The sequence below is a fragment of the Pan troglodytes genome, chromosome 5 (genome assembly GCF_028858775.2).
Source record: "Pan troglodytes isolate AG18354 chromosome 5, NHGRI_mPanTro3-v2.0_pri, whole genome shotgun sequence".
In the NCBI taxonomy this organism is placed as follows: Eukaryota; Metazoa; Chordata; class Mammalia; order Primates; family Hominidae; genus Pan; species Pan troglodytes.
Window position 1 is genome coordinate 21,372,022 of NC_072403.2, and position 24,317 is coordinate 21,396,338.

The 24,317-nt window shown below is 41.7% G+C and overlaps 1 protein-coding gene across 9 annotated transcripts in view; it reads left to right on the forward strand.

Annotated features, from left to right (window-relative positions):
- Positions 1–24,317, forward strand: part of JARID2 (jumonji and AT-rich interaction domain containing 2) — a 275,051-nt gene that overhangs the window by 165,003 nt on the left and 85,731 nt on the right. For 6 of the 9 annotated variants that reach the window (XM_063812119.1, XM_001169890.6, XM_016954933.3 and 3 more), the window contains one exon: positions 133–274. The exons of the other annotated variants lie outside the window; for them this stretch is intronic. In XM_063812119.1, the coding sequence (XP_063668189.1) occupies positions 133–274 (142 nt within the window). The remainder of the gene's footprint in view (positions 1–132; positions 275–24,317) is intronic. 9 annotated transcript variants of the gene reach the window in all.

The window sequence follows — 24,317 nt, forward strand, 5'->3', positions numbered from 1 at the left end:
ATGTGTGCTTTTAAATTCTCTTCTATCCACATTCTTGTCTGTCTTCATCAGCGTTGTGTAGGGTTAACTGTGGTAAAGTGCTGCCTCCTGATGTGATGTATTTAAGTGTTTGTCCCCTTTTCTCACCTGTAGGGCTCCTTGGTAATGACCAATCTAAGGGATTAGGACCAGCATCAGAACAGTCAGAGAATGAAAAGGACGATGCATCCCAAGTGTCCTCCACTAGCAACGATGTTAGTTCTTCAGATTTTGAAGAAGGGCCGTCGAGGAAAAGGTTAGTACCCAAGGCTGAAAATATTGGTACCTTCAACCAGGGACTGCAAACTCAGGTGCCAGTTTTCACCACATGATAATGTGAGCCCATTCACCCAATCTCTTGATTTTCATAGAGGAGCCAGAATCATGAGGTTTCGTATCAAATGTCCTGCTTTCTAAGTATTGTCTAATAATTATAATTAAAAACGGAAAAAAAAGTGCTCTGGACTGACAGCACATGTTCCTGCTGGAACAGTTAGCCAAAGAGTTGCCAGCTTGTAATGCCTGTCTTAACTGTTCATTTTAATTGATTCTCAGCAGCAGTCATCTTGAGGAATATATATATTAGGTGATGTTTTGCCATTTCTGAAAAGAGATCTTTCTAAAAATTTGAAGAAGTAAATGTGGTGTTTCTGAGACGTTTTTTCCTTGTCAGGAAAGCTGAAATTACACTGTGTATTTTTAATCCCTTGCTGTTTTATGAAGTTCCAAGTTAGTAGCTGTGGAATTGGTGCTTAAAACTTACAACAGCAGTTATTTTTATGTGGCTTTCCTAAATAAGCTTCAGATAGTTTGGTAAGGAAGTTGGCTTTAGTAGTTTGATAACAGTTTGTGGTTTCATGGTCAAACAGTGGCAGTGACATTTTATAATAATGATTTTACTTGGGTTTTTTTGAAACCCTTTGCCTAGTATCTACCCTACTTCATACCTGATATGTTATTTCCTTTTTTTCCCTGTTAGAATTTATATTTCCCTTTGTTCTCTTTATATTTACCTGGATTGACTAGCTTCCTGACTTTTTCTTAGAATTTGTTCGTTTCGGGGATTGAAGGAAAAGAAAAAAAAAATCCCCCTTGTCAGTTCATCTCTGTTTACTCATTCTGGAGACATTTACTTTTTAGAAGCAATCTACATGTATCTATCTAAAGAAGAACAGAATAGAGTGAAAAATTAAGAGAAAAGGACAAGATTAGCCATGTGTAGATATTTAAAATTCCTATTTTCAGGACTGAAAGTTGAGATGCATAGCTCAAAGTCTTTATTTTCTCCATCATGAGGTGTCGTCTTTTAAATAGCCTTTTAAATACATTGAATCTGTATTCTTCTCTCATTTTCTCTTCATCCTCAGCACTTTGTCTTAGAAGATGTCATAAGATTCGTTATTAGTATAGTTAGGATCTTCCCGTGTACTGAGCTTTGTATGTCACTCCTTTAAAAAGAGTGTCTCAGTGATGAACCTGTTATATTTTAGATATTCCATAACAAACATTCCCCTGTTCCAGTTTAAAGCATGAATTATCACAAGAGAGTGATTTTAAGGATGTGTAAAAAATTGTGTCAGTAAATATATTGGAATGTGTGATATTATCATCCATGCCTCCAACATGGGCATCTGGCATGCATCTGGCATCAACTTTCATCTCCATTTGGGGAGCAGAATTCTCTGAGTCTGGGCACCCACTGCTTTAGCTATGTGGCTAGCCATCACCCTCACTTCTGGCTGAGAGCTGGTCAGCATCCGGGTGCAGTGATGTGTGTTGTAGGCTTCATTCTTAAGGAGGAGGGACTCTTTGTCCCTAACTCATTGTGATTCTCTCAGAAGATAGTGTTGCTAGCTTTCTCTTTGTATGGGACCACAGTGTCATGTGGCACCTGAGCGCAAAGCAGTCATTTAACTGGAATTCTTTAAGGTAGTAGAAAAGAGGAACTCTTTTCAGAGTTAGCTGAAGGAAAACTTAGCCTTGGCAAATCGTTTTTAATTATTAATGTGTCAAGTATCTTACTGAATTAAGGATTCATTACAGCCTACTAACTTGGTTCTGGTCTCATCAAGGTTTTATGTGGATTAAGGTTTGATAGGCTTGGGTAGATTTTGAGAATGGGCTGGGGCACTCTGGATTATAGGAGGAAGATTTTGTAGCCTTCAAATGTGTAGTGTCATTAGGGTATGCATTTCTTTTTTTGGGGGGTTGAGGGAGACAAGAGTCTCGCTCTGTCACCCGGGCTGGAGTGCAGTGGTGCAATCTCAGCTCACTGCAATCTTTGCCTCTTGGGTTCAAGCGATTCTCATGCCTCAGCCTCCTGAGTAGCTGGGATTACAGGCACACACCACCATACCTGGCTAATTCTTGTATTTTTAGTAGAGATGGGGTTTTGCCATGTTGGCCAAGCTGGCCTTGAACTCCCAGCCTCAAGTGATCCACCCACCTCCGAAAGTGCTGGGGTTATAGGTGTGAGTCACCACACCCAGCCAGGGCATGCATTTCTTGGGGTGTTGCAGGGTATGTAGCAAGCATAAAATGATAACTTAAAACTTAGGGTCTTAAGAACTCCTTTGTTTTGATCCTTCGTCAGTATTTAGTGGGTTGGGAATGAACCCTGCCTTCAAAAGCAGAGTAAATGACTTGGGACCTGAATTTCCAGAGCTTGGGTAGTATACTGTTGAAACTGTAATATGTAACCTGTCTTCAACACACATACAGAATGCCTTTTCTAATAGGGTAATGGAATGTGCTGACTCTGAAGATGAGAAGTTGAGCCTAAAGTAACTACCTATAATGGTTAATTTTAAAATAGCCTTAGTGGATTGTTAAACAGATGCTGGTTTTTTAACTTGCGAGTTTTAAATTTCCGAAACATTATACATGGGAAGAGCTTGTGTTTTTTTTTTTTTTTTTTTTTTTTTTGAGACGGAGTTTCACCTTTGTTGCCCAGGCTGGAGTGCAATGGTGCAATCTCGGCTCACCGCAACCTCCGCCTCCCGGGTTCAATGGATTCTTCTGCCTCAGCCTTCCGAGTAGCTGGGATTACAGGCATGCGCCACTATGCCCGGCTAATTTTGTAGTTTTAGTAGAGACAGGGTTTCTCCATGTTGGTCAGGCTGGTCTCCCTACTTCAGGTGACCCGCCCACCTCGGCCTCCCAAAGTGTTGGGATTACAGGTATGAGCCACTGTGTCCGGCAGGGAAGAGCTTTTAAGACTGACCATTTGCATTCTCTTTTGGTCTTTAGACTTTGTAGGAGAAAATACTGATTCCTAAGAATTCATATTGTTGTAGTTTGTTTCGTGTTGCTGTAACAGAATAGCTGAGACGGGGTAACTTTAGAAATACAGAAATGTATTGGCTTACATTTCTGGAGGCTTGGTATTCAAAGATTGAGGGGCTGCATCTGGCGAGAGCTTTCTTGCTGCATTATAACTTGGCAAGAGAGCACAAGAAAGTGCTAAGCTCGGTTTTTGTTGTTTGTTTTTCTTTTTTAAGTTTAGTTTTTAAAGAGATGGGGTCTGGCTTTGTTACCCAGGCTGGAATGTAGTGGTGTGATCATGACTTACTGTGTTCTCTAAAGCCTGGGCTGAAGGGATCCTTGTGCCTCAGACTCCTGAGTAGCTGGGACTACAGTCAGTCACATGCCTCCACGCCTGTCTAAGCTTGCATTTATAACAAACCCACTCCCTAGATAGTGACATTATTCTGTTCACGAGGGCAGATCCCTCATGATGTAATCACTTCTTAAGATCTCACCCTCTCAGCACTGTTGGATTGGGGATTAGGTTTCCAACACATGAGCTTTGGGGGCCACATTCAGATCATACTGCAGGTTCATAATTTATGTACGTGCTTTGGAAAGAGCATTTTCACTTTATTTTTTAGAATGATACGAATTGCTAGTTAGCTATTCTTGTAGATTTAATTACTCCTACTCTACACATCCTTTTATGTGCATGATTTTAGAATCATCAGCAAAAACATATGCCTTTTGTCTACAGTAGGGTGATGGGGAAAGGGGAAGACTGAGAGGGATTGTATGTGCTTGACTTCCTTCTTATGGAAAATAAAAATCTATGGTGGAGACTGATGCCAGCCTCAGTTCCAACCTTATCTAGTCTGCTTTTCCAACCTGCACATTGAAGCAATTACATTTTTCTGATCATGCTAATAACATGTTTTAATTCTTCAGTTAAAACATCCATGTGTTTACTTAAGTGTTATTTTTCTGCAGAAAACCCCCTGAGTCAGATTTTGCTGTGCGTATTTACTGCCAGTGCCTTTACTTGACACTAGGGATCTTTTTAGCTATAGAAACCAGTGGAGTCCAGAGTTCTTGAGGGTTTTGGAGTTTTCTCAAATTTCTTATTCTCTTCCTCAGAGTTTTTCTTTATGGAGGCAACTACAACAACAACAAAACTCAAAACCAAAACTGGTATATTTTTACCTAGCCATTGAAAGGTCATCTGAGATGCCTCTTTACAAAAGGAAAAGCCAGTCCCCCTTCAGAATCTCTCTGCTGTGTTCACGGAAAGGGCAGCTCAAGAAAAGATGAGTGGAGATTCTGTGCTGGTGGGACCCTGAAGGCTGAGTCTTGTTTTTAGTTCTAGATGTTGTTTTTCTTTTTCTTTTGATCATTGTGGTGGTTGAGATTTTTTTTTTTAATGATATATTTACATAGTTTATAACTTATATTGTTTAGAATGGAACCATTACAGAGACTTTCATCCTGTTCTGAATGTGAAGGTGGCCCTGCCTATCTCCTTTCTCATTTTGCCCTTTTATTCCACTCAGTTCTTCTTGTAAAGTGTGTATTTGCCCCATCAGTCTCTCAGTATGTGTAGAAACCACAATGGATGGATTTTGGTCATTTGGGTGTGGACTTGTGGTCAGAAACTCTTTGGAAGGATGGTTATGGAGGTGAGGATTATTTGTTTGAGGAATGAAACGATAATGTACAGTTAATTTGGTGATGGTATATTTTTAAATGCAAGTAAACACGAGATCTGAAATGTACGATTCAAAAGAGGTCATCTGAGTTGGCGACTAAAATAGAGAGCAAGATTAACTGTTTATTTTTATCTGTGGGTGAGTAGGGGGAAGAGGGTAGAAAAATTTCAAGAGAACAGTGGTTCTTAAGCGGGTTTTGTGGAGACTGTGGTGCAGCATAAGAGTATAGACTGGGGCCAGGCTGTGTGACTTCTCATTATATCTTGAACATTTACTTGTGTTATATAATGCAACAGGTATTGTATCATACCTGTTGGGCAGGTTATATAATATGTCTGGGCCTTAGTTCTCTCATCTGAAAGATGTGAATCACAGTAGTAACTGCCTGATGGTGTTTTGTGACCTGAATAAATTAATTATTGAAGAGAATTTTGGTGTATTGGTTGGGTGCAATGGCTCACACCTATAACCCCAGCACTTTGGGAGGCTGAGGCAGGCCGGCCACTTGAGTCCAGGAGTTGGAGAGACCTGTGTGGGCAATATGGCGAAACTCCATTTCTACCAAAAAATACAAAAAAAATTAGCTGGGCCTGTTGACATGAGCCTGTAGTCCCAGTTACAGGAGGGTGAGATGAGAGGATCGTTTGAGTCTGGGAGATGGAGGTTGCAGTTAGCTGTGATCGTGCCATCACACTCCATCCTGGGGGACAGAGCCAGACTCTGTCTCAAAAAAAATTAAATAAGCGAATAAATAAATAAAAAATTCTCATGTATAAATGGTACTCTGTGTGTTAGATGTTAGTAGCCATTGTCAGTATATGTGACACATGAATTGCTACATGTGAGTATGCACATCCTTTCGAGACTTCTCTGACTTGTTTCAGAGGGTTTTTAATTTACACAAATGATGATTTATATCTTTCCTGTCTGTCAGCCCTACCACAGCCATCTGTAGGCAGATGGAAATGTATGGGTACTCCCTCTTTTGAAGTTATTGAGTCATGGGTAGGACCCTGTGGTGTATGTTGTAAATTTCCTCTGCCGAGCTTGGTGCGACCTAGTATTTGCCTGAATGGAGCAGGCAAGAGTGGTGGGGTGAGGAGATTCCATCGTGGCTGCTCATGCATTAGTCATCCCTTCACCTTAGGGAGAGACCCAGAACCCTAATGTTTAGTGTTGGGATCTCTTGTTAACTATATTCCTTTTTTTTTTTTTTGGTAAGACAGTCTTGCTCTGTCGCCAGGCTGGAGTGCAGTGGCATGATCTCGTCTCACTGCACCCTCCGCCCTCCCGAGTTCAAGCGATTCCCTGCCTCAGCCTCCTGAGTAGCTGGGACTACAGGTGCATGCCACCACACTTGGCTAATTTTTGTATTTTTAGTAGAGACGGTTTCACCATGTTGGCCAGGATGGTCTCTATCTCCTAACCTCGTGATCGCCCGCCTCATCCTCCCAGAGTCCTGGGATTACAGGCATGAGCCACTGTGCCCGGTCAACTACATTCTTTAGAAGGGTATATTGCTTTTTGTGTACTAACAGACTTTAAAATAAAAACTCTTAAGAGTTTCTATTTAACTAGTACAGAAGTACCGACTCTGTCTCTACGGGGATGTAACTTTTTTGTTAAACAAGGAGCTGTATTTTAGTTAGGCTTTCGATCCAATAGGACTTAGTTTAAACACTGTTTGTCCTATTAGATTGAATTTTGAATGTAAAGAATCATTGGAAGTGTATGGATTTCATAACTCAGTGTACTCTGAGATATGACATGCCTCTGGATATGAAGACATGTTGAAAGTGGTGAGAATTCTCTCAGGCTTTTAACAGGTATGATATTCACAGCTACATTGTCTGCACGACTGTGTTCCTTATTCTTTTTGGTCTGAGTTACTTTGATGGTATAAAATACTTTTATTTACTTTGAGTTTGAAAGGAAGATAAGCCCAAATGTATACGAATCTTCTTGATAGCATGCATGAATTGGGATTATTCAAAGTGAGCATCCTTAATAATTAGAATTATATTAAATAAGTGCCTAGTTTTTACTCATTCCTGTATCAAAAATAAATTAGTAGTATAATTTACTATTAAATGCAAAAAAGTGAAAGCAAAACAATCAGCAAAAGGCTTAACATTTCTCTTAACCCTTGATTTATATTTAGAAGCTTCGACTGATCAGGTTATTTGGAGTTCATTTTGTTCTTACAACCTGGAGATATATTTTATAAATAAGAGAAGTACTAGTTTAATTTTCAACTTTAGAGTTATCATGGGTGAAATGTACTCTCTACTACAGAAAGTAAAGAAAAATTGAGTAATAGATTATGATGTGGCAATTTTGAACACAAAAGATGTGGAAGTAAATATAAAGTAAATATGGGTAAATCTCGCCTATCTTCTGTTTCAAGTTATCTACGTAGTTGCCATTTTTGTTTCTAGTATCATTTGCATTTGCTTTTGCTTGAAGGATTTTAACATTTCTAACATTAGGTCTGCTGTTGATCATTCAGCTTTTGTATGTCTGGGAAGATCTTATTTCACCCACATTAAAAAAATGCTTTTATGATAATTGTAGAATTACATGCAGTTATACAAAATACACCTTCATTTCTTATAGATATTTTTGCTGGGTATAAAATTTTAGGTTAATAGTCATTCACCATCAGTACTTCAGTGACACTGCCCCACTGTCACGATGTGCATCATTTCTGATGAGAATCCTGTTGTCATTTTCATAGCTTTGTAGGAGCAATCATTTACCACAATTTTCTTTTGAATCCCTTACTGGTTTTAGGCAATTTGATATGATGTGCCTTGGCAGTTTTTATTTCCAGAGCTTGAGATTCATTGAGTGTATTAGGTTTGTAGATTTCATTTACTATGGAAAAATTAGAGCCATTATTATTTCAAATATTTTTGTGTGCATTCGTCTCCCCTTTGGGGACCTAATTTTCATATATATTACTCTGAAGTTGTCCCATAGCTCGTGTGTTTTGTTCCTTTTTTGATCTGTATGTTGCATTTTAGATAGTTTATACCCTAAATCTGCTGGTAAGACTATTGAATATATCTTTTATCTCAGACATTGTTATTATATTTTAGAAGTTACAGCTGGGCACGCCTGTAATCCTAGCACTTCGGGAGGCCGAGGTGGGTGGATCACCAGGTCAGGAGTTCAAGACCTTCCTGGCCAACATGGTGAAACCCTGTCTCTACTAAAAATACAAAAATTAGCTGGGTGTGGTGGTGCGCATCTGTAATCCCAGCTACTCAGGAGGCTGAGGCAGGAGAATTGCTTGAACCCAGGAGGCGGAGGTTGCAGTGAGCCAAGATCACACCACTGCACTACAGCCTGGGTGACAGAGCAAGACTCCATAAGAAAAAAAAAAAGAAGTTAGATTTTGGTCTTTTCATAATCTTCAGTGTCTCTAGTAATATGCTTATTCTTTGGTGTTTCTTGAACATGTGGACTACAGTTACAAGAGATATTTGAGTATATGTGCTATTTTTGTCTTCCATTATTTACAAAACAGTTTTGATTGATTAATCTTCCTCCTCATCAGTCATATTTTCCTGCATCTTTGCATGTCTGGTAGCTTTTTATTACTTGACAGACACTAAATTTTTCTCTGGCTGTGGGAAATGTTCGTATTTCTCTACATATTCTTGAGCATTGTTCTGAGATCTGATTATTAGGGAACAGTTTGATCTGTTTGGATCTTGGTTTCAAGCATGGTTAGGTAGGGCCAAAGCAGTGTTTACTGTGAGGCGTTGTTTCCCTGCTACTCAGGCAAAAACCCTTACGAGTATTTTACTTGATGTCCTATGGATTATGTTTACCATGTAGGCTAGTAAGAATGGGCACTATTCCTGGTGCTTTTACAATTTGGATACTGTTCCTGCTAATCCTTTCTGGAAATACTTTCTCTTGGGTAGCTTCCTAACACAAATGTGCTTGTTAGTACTCAGCGGAAGACATGAGGAGCGCCTTTGGCAGATTCCATTGTTGTCTGTGTGGCTCTGGCCTCTGCTGTGCTCTGCCTTACACATTCTATCACCTTGGCCTCCCCTTGTGTTTCTCAACCCCGGCTCTGCTTGCCCTTTCCGTAACTGCTGCAGCCTGGACATTCTCTCAGGGCAGTGAGCTGGGGGGATCATTTGTTTTCCATCCGTCGGGGATCACAGTATGTTGCTATATGGTGGCCGTTGTTTTGTGTGGATTTTTAGTTCTTTCAGACAGGCAAGAGGTATAAATCCTGTCTAGCTTCACTAAAAGCGGAAGTTCTTTCTGTTCTTTGAATGTTGAATGAGAGTGTGAGAGAGACACATACCATCAGGAAATGGAACTAGCCACGGTCATAGCTTTTCATTTAGTTTTGTTAGTCTTAAAAAAAAAAAAAAGGTGAACAGCGTAAGTAAGCCCTGACTCCAAGAAAAAAATTTCAAAATTATAAACATAAGCATTCAGCCTATAATAAAAACAGTAAACTCCATTCCATAATAAAGCCTGTGACTATTAGAAGTCCTTCTTTGAAGCTATGTAATCTGTCTCTTCTGTTAGGAAGAACTGACCTTAGCCTAGATAATACTGTGCTAAAATTTTTTACCTTAATTCTTTTGAAATACCTGTTTTTAAGGTTTGACCACCCTCACTTGGCAGCTGAGTTAATAGGATTTGGATCTAAGCTTTCACATCTATAATGCCTGGACTTTGCCACTGTACCATGTCACCTTCCATAAGTTGTAGCAAATGTAGGTCTGAATTTTCAGGTGTGTGCATCTGGACAGCAGTTGGCTTGGTGAGCTGTACGGGGAGTGGGGGTGCAGTTTGGACTGGGGTCTGGCCTGGTCCACAACTGTGCTGAGGGGCACCTCTTGCTGTCATGCCTAGTGTTACTCTTCAGCTGACCTCTTCTAGTAAATAATCTCTTCTGCCAAGGGATGTATTCCTTCTTTTCTGAAGTACATGAAATGCCTTTCTTCATTATAAACCGAGCGATGGATAGAAAGGGGAAAAGTTTTAGCTTATCTTGAGCAGAACCTACAGCTCCCGAAATCCTCTCTTGGGTCCTCCAACGTTAGAGGTCCTTTTGTGTAAGGACCCTGGAGAGAAGCGCGTCCAGGAGAGGGCCCAGCTCAGCTGACTGTTGTTTCAGGTAGCTGCTGCAAGTAGATCTGTGATTACTTGTTGATTTTAGTGGGTGGTTCTCTGTCCTTCTGGACGAATACTCTTTTTCTTTACTTTTCCTGCAGTGAGCTGGAGTTGGTAGGTTTGGGGTGGCTCACATCACAGTGCCTGCTTGTGCATATTCACCTTTCCCATGGAAATCTTCCAAGTGTGGGAGGGAAGTTTGTATTTCACGCACTGTACCTTCACCTTGATCAGCAAGGTGAACCTGAGTTCCTGGGTTTCAGTGTCTGAGGTTGGATAGCACAGAGCTAAGGAAGCGTTTTCTGAGTGTGCCAGCAGTTCTCGCTGGGCTGTGCAGGCTCTGTTTCCTGGAGGCTGCACATGCTGCTCATCGACATTCGTGGTCAGGTTCTTTCCCTGCAGCAAAAACCCTTGGTTCAGACCTCATTTAACTCACAATTTCTCACCTCTGCTCTAGGGGTACCCAAGACGGTGGCTGTGTCTCCCCACTTCTGCTTCCCCATCAGGAAATAGAGCCCCACCATGGGTGTCTACACAATAGATGAAGCTGGTCAAATAAACACGAAATCTGACTGGTTTTGTGTGGGCTTCCCCTCTCCCCCTCCCTCTCTCAGAATTTTAACTGCTTGGCAGAATACTGCTTATGTGACTCTGTTTTGGGATTATAAAACAATCTTTTGTATGGCTCCAGTTTACAGGAAGCAGCTCCTTTTTTCTCATTAATGACGCCTGTTGTTGAGTCCATCTTGTCTTCTCATGGGTTAGGCCTACTTGACTATGCTATCAAGGCTTACAGGTATAGCCTAGTCTTTTTTTTTTTTTTTTTTTTTAAACATTTATTTGAGACAGGGCCTGGCTCTGTTGCCCAGGCTGGAGTGCAGTGTTACGATCTCGGCACACTGTAACCTCTGCCTCCTGGGCGCAAGTGATCCTCCTGTCTCAGCCTCCAAGTAGGTGGGACTACAGGTATGTGCCACCACGTCCAGCTAATTATTTTCATTTTTTGTAGAAGTAGGGTTTCACCATGTTGCTCAGGCTGGTCTCGAACTCCTGGGCTCGGTTGATCTGCCTGACTCAGCCTCCCATTGTTGGGATTACAGGTGTAAGCCACTATGCCTGGCCTGCATCCCAGTCATCTGTCATTGGAAAGAAAGCTGAGGTCCAGCTCGTTTTTTGAGGTTGGGGACAGGATAGTGGTTTTGGCTTTTGGGAAGAATTGTGCAACTACTAAATTCAGAAGGATTAATATAGGAGGTAGAGTTCAACATCACAGAAGGAAGAGTTTGGATGGGGAATGTGGTTTGTTGGTGTAACACTGTGGGGCAAGTTGTTCCTGAGTCATGGGACTAAGACAGGCTGGTATTTTAAGTTCACTTTTATGGGTCATGTGTGGGTAGATTTGTGTGGCTTACGTGGCAGGGTGGACTGCAGGTTCCATTTCAAATTGTTACTACCTAGATCAGGATAATTAAGTCTGAGAGGTACCTCTGTATGCTTGACCTCACCCTGGGCTGAGCACGTACGTTTTATCCTTGGTATGGGATATCTGTGTGCAGGATGCTGGAGAAGCTTGTCACTTCTCATCTCCACTCCTTGCTGGCCTCTGCTTCCCTTGGGGCCGTGATAGGGAAGAGGTGTGAACATGTGTCTGGTGACCAGTGTTTTGGGTTCCTGCAACTGTGAATACCTTTATGGTGCTGCTGTGCCTTTGCAGGTGCCCTGTCTTTGGGTGGAGCTCCATTTTTGTTTTCCCCAAGACACCTCCTCTCCCGGAGGGTCTTTTTGTTACCTCTGGTCCCTTTCTCTAGTGGTCAGGCTTCATCCCCTCGTTGGTCTGCGTTGTTTGGCCAGTACTTACTACTTTCACTGCTTAGACATCTGAGCCCGCATTCCTAAACTCTTTCTGGGAGGCACACAGACGTGGATAGACCTGTATGTATTCATCCCTGGCTGCCTCTTTTTTTTTTTTTTTTTTAAGAGATGGGGTCTTGCTTTGTTGCCCACATTAGTCTCAAACTCCCAGCCTCAAGTGATCCTCCTGCCTCGGCCTCCCAAATTTCTGGAATTACAGTCATGAGCCACTGTGCCTGGCCCTTGACTGTCTCTTGATCTTCAAGCCCTTCTTGGCTTATTTTGATTTGGAATTGATTTACACCAGGAGGAGTTCTCCCTCACAATCCTCCAAATGTTGTGGCTTAGTGTCAAACATGTTTTTCTAGCCCAGTCTTATAATTAACCCTTTGATTAGAAATTAGGAGAAAAGAGCAAAATTTATGATTATAGATTCATATAGACTGGGCTTGAATCTAAAGTAATACTCTGTCCCTGGGGGAGTCAATTATCTGAAAGAAGAGCAACTTTGCAGAGTGGCTCTGTTGATGTTAATAACAGCAAACACTTGGCCAGGCGTGGTGGCTCACGCCTGTAATCCCAGCACTTTAGGGGGCTGAGTTGGGCGGATCACCTGAGGTCGGGAGTTCGAGACCAGTGTGACCAACATGGAGAACCCCTGCCTCCACTAAAAAAATACAAAATTAGCTTGGTGTGGTGGCGCATGCTTGTAATCCCAGCTACTCAGGAGGCTGAGGCAGGAGAATCGCTTGAACCAAGGAGGCAGAGGTTGCGGTAAGCTGAGATCGTGCCATTGCACTCCAGCCTGGGCAACAAGAGCAAAACTCTGTCTCAAACAAAACAAAACAACAACAACAACAACAACAAGAAACCAGCAAACACTTACATAGCATTTATGATGTGCTGTCTACTTCCACTGTTTTACATTCCTTACATATGTTAGCCCATTTTATTCTCATAGCAAAATCATTAAGATACGTTATTTTATTATCATCCCCATCCTACAGATGAGAACATTGAGGCACAGAAGACTATACTTGTCTGGGAGACAAGGCTCCCGGTATGTAATACAGACTCAGTAAATGATGTCTGCTCACCTTAAATAAGTCAATGAAGAGCCATCATAATGTACTGATGACAAACAGAGAATAGTATAGTTGTACCTTCAAAATTTTTGGAGTGGCCTGAGAATTCTGGGGTGTGGCAAAGTGATTCCATTTTAACCTTCAGAGGATTGTGACCTCCAAGGAGCACATATGCATAGGTGCTAATTTGTAAATGAAAACGCATGCTAATAGTTTTCTCAGGTGCTGAGATGCAGCTGCATATGATTGATTTAAGCCTGTTTTGAGCCACAGAAATCTGCATCCCAGGGAAAGTAGAGAAGTAAATAATTTTTGTTGCGGTGTACTGTGGTATGAATGTGCCCCCCAAATTTCATGTGTTAGAAACTTGTTCCCCAATGTAGAGGTGTTGGGGTCATGAGGGCTGCACCCTCTTGAGTGGATTAATACCTTTATCGTGGGAGTGGATTCATACCTTTATCATGGGAGTGGATTCCTTATAGAAGGACAAGATAGGCCCCCTTTTGTCTCTCTTGCCATATGTTGCCTTCTACTCTACTATGTTAGGTAATGGCATGAAGGCCATCACCATATGCCTGTCCATCAGTCTTTAAAATGGTGAGAAATAAATTTCTGTTCTTTATATGTTACGCAGTGTTAAGCATTCTGTAATAGAAGCCTCAAATGGACTAAGAGTGCAAGTGTGCTGCAAAAGAAAGATGCGTGAAGTTTGTGGAACACAAGCAGTGACTAGGGAAATTGCGGCATCTTCAATATGGTCATGTGTGCACTTCATTTTCCCATCTCTGGGAGATGTAATAAGAGCGAGAAAAGGAGGAGACCCTTTTAGTATTGTGCTTTTCTGGGTAAATCAGTCCTCTTTGACGTCCTAATAGCATGATGTGAGCTGCCAGCTGTGGGTTTCTCAGCCAATCTAATGCAGGGAAACAGGCCTGTACCTGTTTCTCTGAACCTGGTAGCTGGGTGCAGTGAAGTTATAGTAATAACATGATGAGCTTCTTGAGTACTGGGCAGTTTGCCATGGGAGGGGACAGCAGCTACTTGAGACCTGCCACTCAGGAAGGGCCAGAGTTTTCGAGATTGTGACTCTTAATAATCCTCGAGTGGGGCCGAGGTTTGACAAGTGAAGGGTTCTTTGTGCTTCTTAACAGGCTGCTTCTAGAAGGCTTTGTGTGCTTCAGGGCATTCTCTTTACCGATGGACTTCACAAGCTGGCTGAGAGAGAAGGCAGGATTGAATTATAAACTTTTCTTTACCAAGATGGTGAGCTGGAGGCAAGATGGTTAGTTGATATTCAAAAGGACACACGTGGATGTTGGGCAGGCTGCACATTGGACAGGCCCAGCTAGGCAGACTGGAAATGACCAACAACCCAGGTAGTTTGTAGAATTAAATGAAATAACCTGTCTCCACACTATGTAGGAGGTTACTATGCTTAAGTGTTGGCTCCCAAATCAGTCTAAGCCAAGATGTGCTCAGAGGCACTGAATCAATATTTGTTGAATGGATGTGGACTGACAGCACTAGCTTCCTTCAGTTATAGTAGGGAGTGGAAGAGCTCCAAGAGGGTTTCCTGTCTTCACCTTAGTAAATGAAAAACAAACCCCAATCTTGCTTGCTTGCTGTTTTTCCAACCCCCAGAGGATGAGGTGACTTAAGCCTAATAGATTCTTGGATAATTACAAGGAGGTCAGGAGATTTTACCATTTGAAAGCCATCAGTGCCATTTTATGGTTTTGATCAAAAGGCTTATTTATAGTATACATTTACATTGTTTAAGTGTATGTGTTTGTTAAAGAATTACATAACTGGCCTGAGTAATGTGGGGTACATCAGCACCTTGATATATTTGGAGTAGCACTTTGCAGGAATGTAAAGGAGGGCTGTGTCTAGCAACCCTTTGTGGCTGTGTGCAATTTATTTTTAACCTTGCCATTTATGCTTATCTTCCTGAAATTGTGTTTTATGAGTTTGAAACCTGGGTCTTCTTTCTTTAACAAGTTCCTGTTCCTGCTAGACTTGGGTCTGTCTCTAGAGAGGTCTTATTAGATACTCAATTCTTCTGCATAAACCTGCACCACACTCTGTCCTAAGAGTTCAGAGCATGTGAGTTGTAGTGTGATGGAAGGAATCGCAAAGCCTGGACCTGCCGCAGAATATTTGCATCCTATGCAGGTTTAGATGTTGGCGAACACTTGTTGGGACTCCATATTCACCCCCATTATTTGCTTCAGGCTCCTGGCAAACATACTAGCTTCTTCCGCATTTGTTTATTTTCTAGAAAACAAAAAAGGCTGGAACTTCATTTTTATTACTGCAGTGGCCATTTCCTTTTTCTGTTACCTCGGAGATCAGATTGCAGGGATATCACTTCCCCCCCCATGTAAATTATGGTCTAGTATGCTTTGTGGTTGCCATGGAAACTGCTGGATACAAGTTTCTTTCCTTCCTCCTCTAAGCTCTTGCTAGGCTTTTAAACAGTAACATTTCTGTCCCATCCCTTTGCCCTCCTTGCCTTTTCACACCCCCAAAGGACAAGTCTAAACACCACCCTGATCTTTTTCAGCAGTTTCTGACCCTCCTGGGAACATTTGATCACTTCCTGAATCTTCCTTAGTGTGAATGTGTAGACACTGGTTCCTGGCATCTTACATGAAAGGCACTAGATGCTGGAATTGTGAGGGCTTGGAGTCACCTGGTTTGTGAAGGAGGTGACAGCCATTAATGTCACTTGTGGTTCACATGTGAGTGCTTATATGGGGTTGTTAGACATGCCTTTTTTTTTTTTAATGCAGAGTGCTGCTTGATGTTAATACCTCACTTGACTGCCTAGTGCAATTGCAAGTAGTGCACAGTGCTTTAACTAAGTTGAGAATTGAATGTTTCTTCTTACTACTGTCGCCGTATACTTCCTGTTCCCTCACTGCCTCCCTCCTATTTTATTGTAAGATGGGAGTCTGGCGGGTGATGAAAGGCAGCAACCAAAGTGACTTGTTTTAGAAGAAAATTGGGTTCATTTCTGCTTTTGGAAATTTTAAGGAGGGGTTTTTATGGTAAGTGGGTTTTTTTCTACACAATAAGGTAAATATCATGCAAGAATATTTTTTCCTTTAGGCTCAATGGCTTTAATTTGCAATGATAGAATCTTCTTTTTTTTTGTTAGATATATATTTTTGTTATACTTTAAGTTCTAGGGTACATGTGCACAATGTGCAGGTTTGTTATGTAATGTATACATGTGCCATGTTGGTGTGCTGCACCCATTAACTCATCATTTAGCATTAGGTATATCTCCTAATGCTATCCCTCCACCCTCCCGCCACCCCACAACAGGCCCTGGTGTGTGATGTTCCCCTTCCTGTGTCCAAGTGTTCTCATTGTTCAATTCCCACTTATGAGTGAGAACATGCCATATTTGGTTTTTTTGTCCTTGCGGTAGTTTGCTGAGAGTAATGGTTTCCAGCTTCATCCATGTCCCTACAAAGGACATGAACTCATGCAATGATAGAATCTTCTAGTGCCAGGCATGGTGGCTAATGCCTGTAATCCTAGCACTTTGAGAGGCCAAGACTGGCGAATCACCTGAGGTCAAGAGTTTGAGACCAGCCTGGCCAACATGGTGAAACCTTGTCTGTACTTAAAATACAAAAATTAGCTGGTCCTGGTGGCACACACGTGTAATCCCAGCTACCTGGGAGGCTGAGGCAGGAGAATCGCTGGAACCCGGGAGGCAGAGGCCGCAGTGAGTTGAGATAGCACCACTGCACTCCAACCTGGGAGACACAGTGAGACTCTGTCTCAAAAAAAAAAAAAAAAAACAAAAAAACAAACTTCTAGAGTATAGTCCTCATTAATTGTCTTGATAGCTCCATCCTGATACTTAAAGCTATTCACAGAATTGGTTGAAAGCAAGATCATCCATATGTGATTGTCTTGCCTGTGTTTGGGTGGGGCGAGGAATAGGTAGTCTTTGCTTTCTAGGCTATGTCCACTTGAGTAGGGATGGGTCCTTGTTTATCTTTGTATCCCCAATGGTGGCAGAGTATCTGCTGTGGAATAACAATTTGCATGTTTTTGAGTGTGTAAACAAATTCTAAGAGTAGCTAAACCAACTATTAGGAAAAGGAATCTTTTTCTTGTTCTTTTTTTTTTTTTTGAGGTAGTTGTGGTCTCATTCTGTCACCCAGGCTGGAATGCAATGGTGTCATCATAGGCTAACTACAACCTTGGATTCCTGGGCTCAAGCAGTCATCTCGCCTCAGCCTCCTGAGTATCTGGGACCACAGGCACATGCCACCATGCCTGGCACACATTTTCATATTTTGTAGAGGTTGGGTCTCAGTGTGTTGCCTGGGCTGGTTGCGAACTCCTGGTGGCCTCACTTGATCTTTGCACTTCAGCCTCCCAAAGTGCTGAGATTACAGACCTGAGCCACCGCACTCCGCTGAAAAGGAAACATTTCTAAAGGGGTCATCACATTTCAGAGGCAAATACTCCTATTTAGAATTGTTCTGGTCTTTTGCACACTATCATCTTGGAGGGGGTGTATGCACACATGTGTGTGTGTCTGTCTGAAGTAAAAACCCATTGGATTTGTTTTTTTGAAGTGTTAGGAAAGAACCGAGTACACGTTTTTGGTAGTGATACATACCGTTTTGTCTCCGGCCCTGCGAGAGAGAGAAATGTACACACACGTTTCTACATTCTTTTCCCTGGGTACAGAAACTCCACATCTGACCACAGGGAAGCCAAAATGTACCGTGTAAATTTTACTCCTTGGTACATCTGATTAGTAATAAGGAAGTGTGTATTTCTAGCCTCACAGCAGGCTTGTGAGTCCTCAGATGTCATTATAATATTGCTGAATTGCTAGCAGCCCTCTCTAATTAGTCATGCCAAGAGAAGGCAAAATTCCATCTTCTTGCATGAAGATTCTCTGGTTCTTCCCTTGGTGCCAACTTAGGGTTAACTCCAGCTTTCTGGACTCTTTCAAATATAAAAACATTTAACCTCTGCATCTATGTCCATGATAATAAAATAATGTCTTATAAGGATGCCATTAAGTATATCTGACGTTCTTGCTAAGATTTTGTTTTTTCCTTAGGTACAAGATGTACTTTTGCTTCTTTATCTTCCTGGAGTTTAGTTATCAAGACAATTTCTGTGACATTAAAATACCATGTATGACCACTTTATAGAACATTTCAAGTATGTACAATTGACCTCAATGTTAATTCATTTTGTTTACTATATAAAAAATGTGGGAAGAAGGAAAACATTTAAACAGAAAACAAGAACCATGCTTGACACTGAGTTATTTTCCTGCTGTTTATATGTGGTTGCCAATTATATGTTGAAATACGTGAGGCCTTTTGAGATGTTGCTTCTCTTTTATGAAATACTGTTCTGTTGAGTATATAACAGTATAATAGGCCAGGTGCTTTATTGAATTAAGTAAATTGTTTTCTAATATGATTTAAAAAGTGCACTAAGCAAGCATTGGGTCGGGTGTAGTGAGATGTCCATCTGTGAAGTGCTTATTGATAATCTGGTGATGAAATCGCTTTTGTCAGTGCCTACTTACCTGGGGGTTGTGGGACTTGTGGGGCATGCTTTCCAGTCCAAGCCCACTTAAGCTTCTGCTAACTCTTGGGGGAATGAATGGTCTGTAGGGGCTGCTTTGAGTAACTGCACATGATCCAGACCAGTTATTATTCTGTCAACTTGGAACTGTGTAGGATGGGATTCTAGCAGTTTCTAAATATATGTTGTTTTCAGAGCCATTCTTTTTCTGGAACATAGTTACAAATTTGTTCAGCCTGTTACTCAGCCCCCAAGAAATATGTTTGCATTCATTGTGACAGCCTGTAGACTATTGGTACCGTGCAGGGCTGTAATCTGCTTGTTGTTCCGGCAAATACCATTGTGTAATGTGGACTGGCACTTGGCCTTTCTGGAGCTTGTAGTTTTTCCCCTTTGTAGGGAGTTGAACTGCCTTTGCCATAATTTCTCTCCTGATTATCATTTCTTATGCCTCCTGCAATTCAGCCTAATTGAACTGTGCTGGGATAAATAGAGCCCTTACAGATCATGTGAATGTGAGATCATCCCATTCCCTAAATGAGGAATCTATGGCTTAGATAGGACTGGGTGCTGTGAGTCTTCGTGATTAATGTTTTGAAATGATTTAGGAACCCAAATGCACGCTGATGTTTTCCATCAGCTGCGATCTGTATGTCTCATAAACGATGCCTTCCTGCTGTTTGGGTTTTGGGAATTGTTTGAGGCCAAGGAGAGGAGGGTTATGGCTCCTTCAGCTTTACCCTTCTGAAGGTCATGAGGAATAATTCTGACAAACACCTTGAAGACAGTGTCGGCTTGTGCCTTCTGTGTTGCTGTTACCACTGCCTCCACTACTTTTAGTGTAAACAAGCCCTTTACATATTATTCACATTTCTTGGTTCAAGCCTCAGAAGACCAGGATATAATTTTAAATTGCAATTAGTTAATTGAAATTAAGTTTCTAAAGAAAGTGTTGAAGACTCTTATCTTTTTCCCTTTCAATGAAGCAATTTAAGCACTGTAAGAAATTTACAGATGGCAGTTTGGATAATGACCCCATAGATTTTTTTCCAGAGAGGTTCTGTCTCCAGTGTTGTCCCTTTATTCAGGGACATTGAATCAGAGCTGTGAAGCAGTCTGTTTTGTGGCTTCTGTTGAAATCCTCTTAAGCCAGGTCACTAAAGGTATGCCACTGGAAAGGACTCTTGTCTCTTGTGAAATAAGTCCAGTAGGAAGCCTGTTCTCAGGAATGCCTGGTTAGGTACACAGGCTCACTGTGCTCAGTAGTGCTCCTGCACTTTTGCTAAGCCACTGAGACCCACAGTTCAGCTGGTACCAGTGTGTTACCGGTGGAGGGTGTCCAGGTTCTTGGCGTTTTGAACAAAGAATTGGACAAAACACACAAAGCAATGAAAAAAAAAAAGCACAGATTTATTGAAACGAAAGTACACTCTACAGGCCTGGTGTGGTGGCTCCCGTTTGCAATCCCAGCACTTTGGGAGGCCAAGGCGGGTGGATCTCTTGAGGTCAGGGATTCAAGACCAGCTTGGCCAACATGGTGAAACCCTGTCTCTACTAAAAATACAAAATTAGTCAGGCATGGTGGCTCACGCCTATAATCCCAGCTACTCGGTAGGCTGAGGCTGAGGCATCACTTCAACTTAAGAGGCAGAGGTGGCAGTGAGCTGAGATTGCGCCACTGCACCTCAGCCTGGGCAGACTTGGGACTCTGTCATCATCCAGCTACTCTCACCTTCAACAACAACAACAACAACAACAACAACAACAACAAAAAAAGAAAAGTACGCTCCACAGACTGGGAGTGGGCTCGAAGCAAGTGTCTCAGTAGCCCTGGTTGCAGAATTTTCTGGGGTTCACATACCCTCTAGAGGTTTCCCATTGGTTACTTGGTGTATGCCCCATGTGAATGAAGAGGATGAAGTGAAGTTTCCTGCCATAGCTGGAAAGTTTGGAATGTTACAAAGTTATTTACTTGGGCTAGAAGGTTGGCAGTTTTTCCGTTTGATTTAGTTCTAGGAAGTCCTTAGGCTCCTTCCCTCCAGACCCTGTTCTCCTGCTGCAGAAGCACAGGTTTTTGAATGAAGTTAGATGTTTGGTTTGTATCTAAGCTGTTAAAAGCTACTTAAAAGTGTCTGAGCCTCTCTGTTTCCTTGTCTGATAAATGCAACCATTACACCTTATAGCATTGGCTATAACCCAGTATTTCTCACACGTAAGCATGCATCAGAATCATCTGGAGGACTGGTTAAAACACAGACTGGCTAGGTCCTGCCCTGAGGGTTTTTGATTCAGTTAAGTCTGAGGTGGTGCCTGAGAATTTGCATTTCTAGTATGCTCCCAAGTGATTCTTTTGTTGCTGGTTGAAGAATCACACTTTGATAAGCACCGCTCCGAGGGCTCTATGTGATTTAAAGCACGTATTATATTATTACCCTTAAATAATAAGCACCCATTCTATATATAGTTGCTGGGTAAGTGAACAGTGATTATGTCTGTGGTTAAGAATTTTTAGGGCCAGGTAGCCCCATTTCCTTATAGGGACCTTTTCCTTTGTGTGTCCCCAAATGTTTCCTTCCTCAGCTTGTTCATCTGCCTTGTGCAGAGAAAGAAAAGTAATAATGTCTTTCCTTCCCTTGCGGTTTATTTGAAATTATTTATAGTCTAGTTGTTGGCTGCATGCCTCCTCCCCAACCCCCATGTCTGTGTGTGTGTGTGTGTGTGTGTGTATAATTTCAGTTTAGGCAGTCGCTTAGGTGGCGTGAATCCTACCTAAGGGCATGTCATCCAAGTGAAAGTCTTTTCCTGACGTAAGCAACTTATTAGAGCAAACAATGTGATTTAATCTTGGATTTCCTTTGTATTAGGCGGTCATATGCTGGCTTTAATTTTATATTCATAAGATGATTCCCAGCTTCCTGTGGGTTGCAATACATGGTGCTTCCCTTGGCCAGGTCGACGCACCCACTACTGCCCACCCACATCAATTGCATCATACAGGACTGGGGATGTTTTTCTCCATTCTTTTGGGGATATGGGGGGAAAATTTGACAGTGCTTTCTCCCTGATAGTTCTTTTCTCTTACAATTAGCATTAATGGATGATACTGTGGCTGACAATAATGCAATATCCATCATACCCCTGTTTTTTAAATTCTTTTAGGCCATAAGAGTTTTTCCAGTAGCCCTCACTCTCCAGGGTGTGTGTGTGTGTGTGTGTGTGTGTGTGTGTGTGTGTCAGGAGTAGAATAGGGTTGAGAAGATGTATGTGCCAGTGTACTGTACTTTCCCTGGTTTCACATGTTTCAACTTGGCATGAGACAGTTTATACCCAGTGGGGGAATCTGCCCGTAAAACACATGTACCTCCGTAAGTCTGTCTCCACCCTTCACTGTGTTCCTAACAGTTTTTTTTTTATTTTTATTTTTTTTAAACGAAGTTTTGTTGTAGATCAGAGAATGAGAGATGACATTAAATAATACTGTAGCTGTCCCTTGATGCACAGAATTCATGCTTCTGTGACGGACAATTCCATATACTCCTCAATCAGTGACTTATCTTTTAAAATGGAATTTGTTGTATTTTTAGCCTGTGGGGTTGTTTAGGGTGGTGGTATCTTTCAGAGAGTGTTGCACATAGATAGATTACGAGGAGCCAGTTCCCTAGAGGAGCTGATGGGGAGAGAGATTTTCAAAAAATTCTTAGAAGGGCAAATAGGGTCAGCTGTCATCTTTGTTTATTTTAACCACTGTGAAATGTGGAAGAGAATGCATTGGTTTTTCATTGTCATGACAACAGAGGCTCTTCACACCCTTGGGCACAACAGGAAATGAACCCATTCATTTATCCAAGTGTGAGTCTCAGAATCCCATTATGTGAATTCCATGGAGTGTTAATTCAAGTATTTTGATAGAATGTTATTGTGTATTCTCCAGCAGTATTTAATAGTTGCCTAATCCTACTCAAGTCACTAAATACCCTTCTTGATCTGCTGTTTCCTCATCTATCAGAAGGAGATAAGATTTTCATCTATAGGACAGTGTTTCTCAGCTTTCCGTATCTTGGGCCTTAACCTCTGCTGGAAGAGGACTTTGAAGTTTTGCAGTCTATATAACTCATGAAATTTTTACTTTCTACTTCTCAGGTAGGTTTGGGTTTCCTTCAATAGAAAAATGGTTTGTTACTGCCAAGTGAGAGCCTTAATTCTGGCTAGTTTATTTTTGATTTCTAGAAGCTCTGTTTGGTTCTTTTCAAATGTTAGGTTACACTCAAATGTTAGTTTCAATGTTTGTTCAGTGGTAGTTTCAGTGTTCACTGTTTCAGGTGTTAGTTTCTTGTTATGCAGATATTTTCAAACTTGGCTTTTATTTGTTTTAACATAGTCTGATGATTCAAATTACTGACTGACATTTTCCCAGTTGGACATCTGCTGGGTTTTCCTCATGGTGCTTTATTTCCCCTGAATGTGAAAAGTTGTTTGGGGGGGAATTCATTGAGGCCTGAGATGAAAAAACTCTTCTTACAGAGGGTTCATGTATGTTTTTGCTACATACCTTAGGGTATCATCAGTCCAACATTATTTAAACTAAATTCAGGGCTTGAGAGATGATTTTTATATTCCAAATCCTCGTGAGGGCCACTTAAGTTTTACAACTTCTCAGGAAAGATATCGAGCCTTTGGGAATCCTAGCTGAATGTAAGAAAGTTGTCTCCTGTTAGAGCCCCATTTTAGGGCTTGGAGGGTGGTAGGATGCCACCTTCCTCCCAGTGCCAGTGCTAGGGAAATCAAGTTCAGGTTTGTTTGTGTCAGAAGCACAAAAGTGGGGTCATTTCTCCTTGGGTAGGTCTGGGTTCTAGCTTTTGTTCTTAGAATTTCCATCAGTAATTTCTTGTTTGTTTATTACCTCATTGGTGGCTTTAATGACTTGCTTGAATATCTTGGCCTGCTTTATTCCTGGAAATGACTCATGATGCCATGCTTTGCTACATTTTGTTTTTTTAATTTTAAATAAATACATTTTACTAATTTGAAATCGAGTAGATTAATAGTATAAGCTGTTTGGCACATTGGAGTTTCAGTGCCTTGAGGATGAATTCCAAATTTTTTTTTTTTAAACTTTGAACTTCAGGAGTACAGAGCAAACCAATCCCAAAGCTAGCAGAAAACACAGAAAAGCTTTGCTGCATTTTATGGTTTCTATTGAAATGGGGAAGGTTTTCTTGTCCCCCTCTCAGGGCGTGCGATGGAGGAGAGGCTCACTTCTTCAGTGCCCCGCTGCTCGTACCTCTAGGGGAGCCTACAGACAGGCAGGTTGTGGGGCTGCAACCCCACGGCAGTCTCTAGGGGTGAATGTTTACAGCTGAAGTCCCAGTGGGCATGTGTTACAGGGTGCTCCTTTAGTTTGCTGTCTATAGGCGGCTTGTGTTAGCTCAATTAGACTCCCTTCCTTGAGGACAGAGGGATTTCTGTAACCCGTGATCCTACCCTTGGTGTATCAGAAGAATCGGATCACACGTGGGCTTGGAGAATGATCGCAAGGTTTTATTGCATAGAAGTACCTCTCAGCAGATGGGAGAGCCAGAAGGGAGATGGTTTTCCCCTGGAGGCGGGCGGCACGCTGGTCGATGGCTTACTGGCCTGCCAGTGCTCTTCTGCGGCCGTGCTCTCCACAACCAGC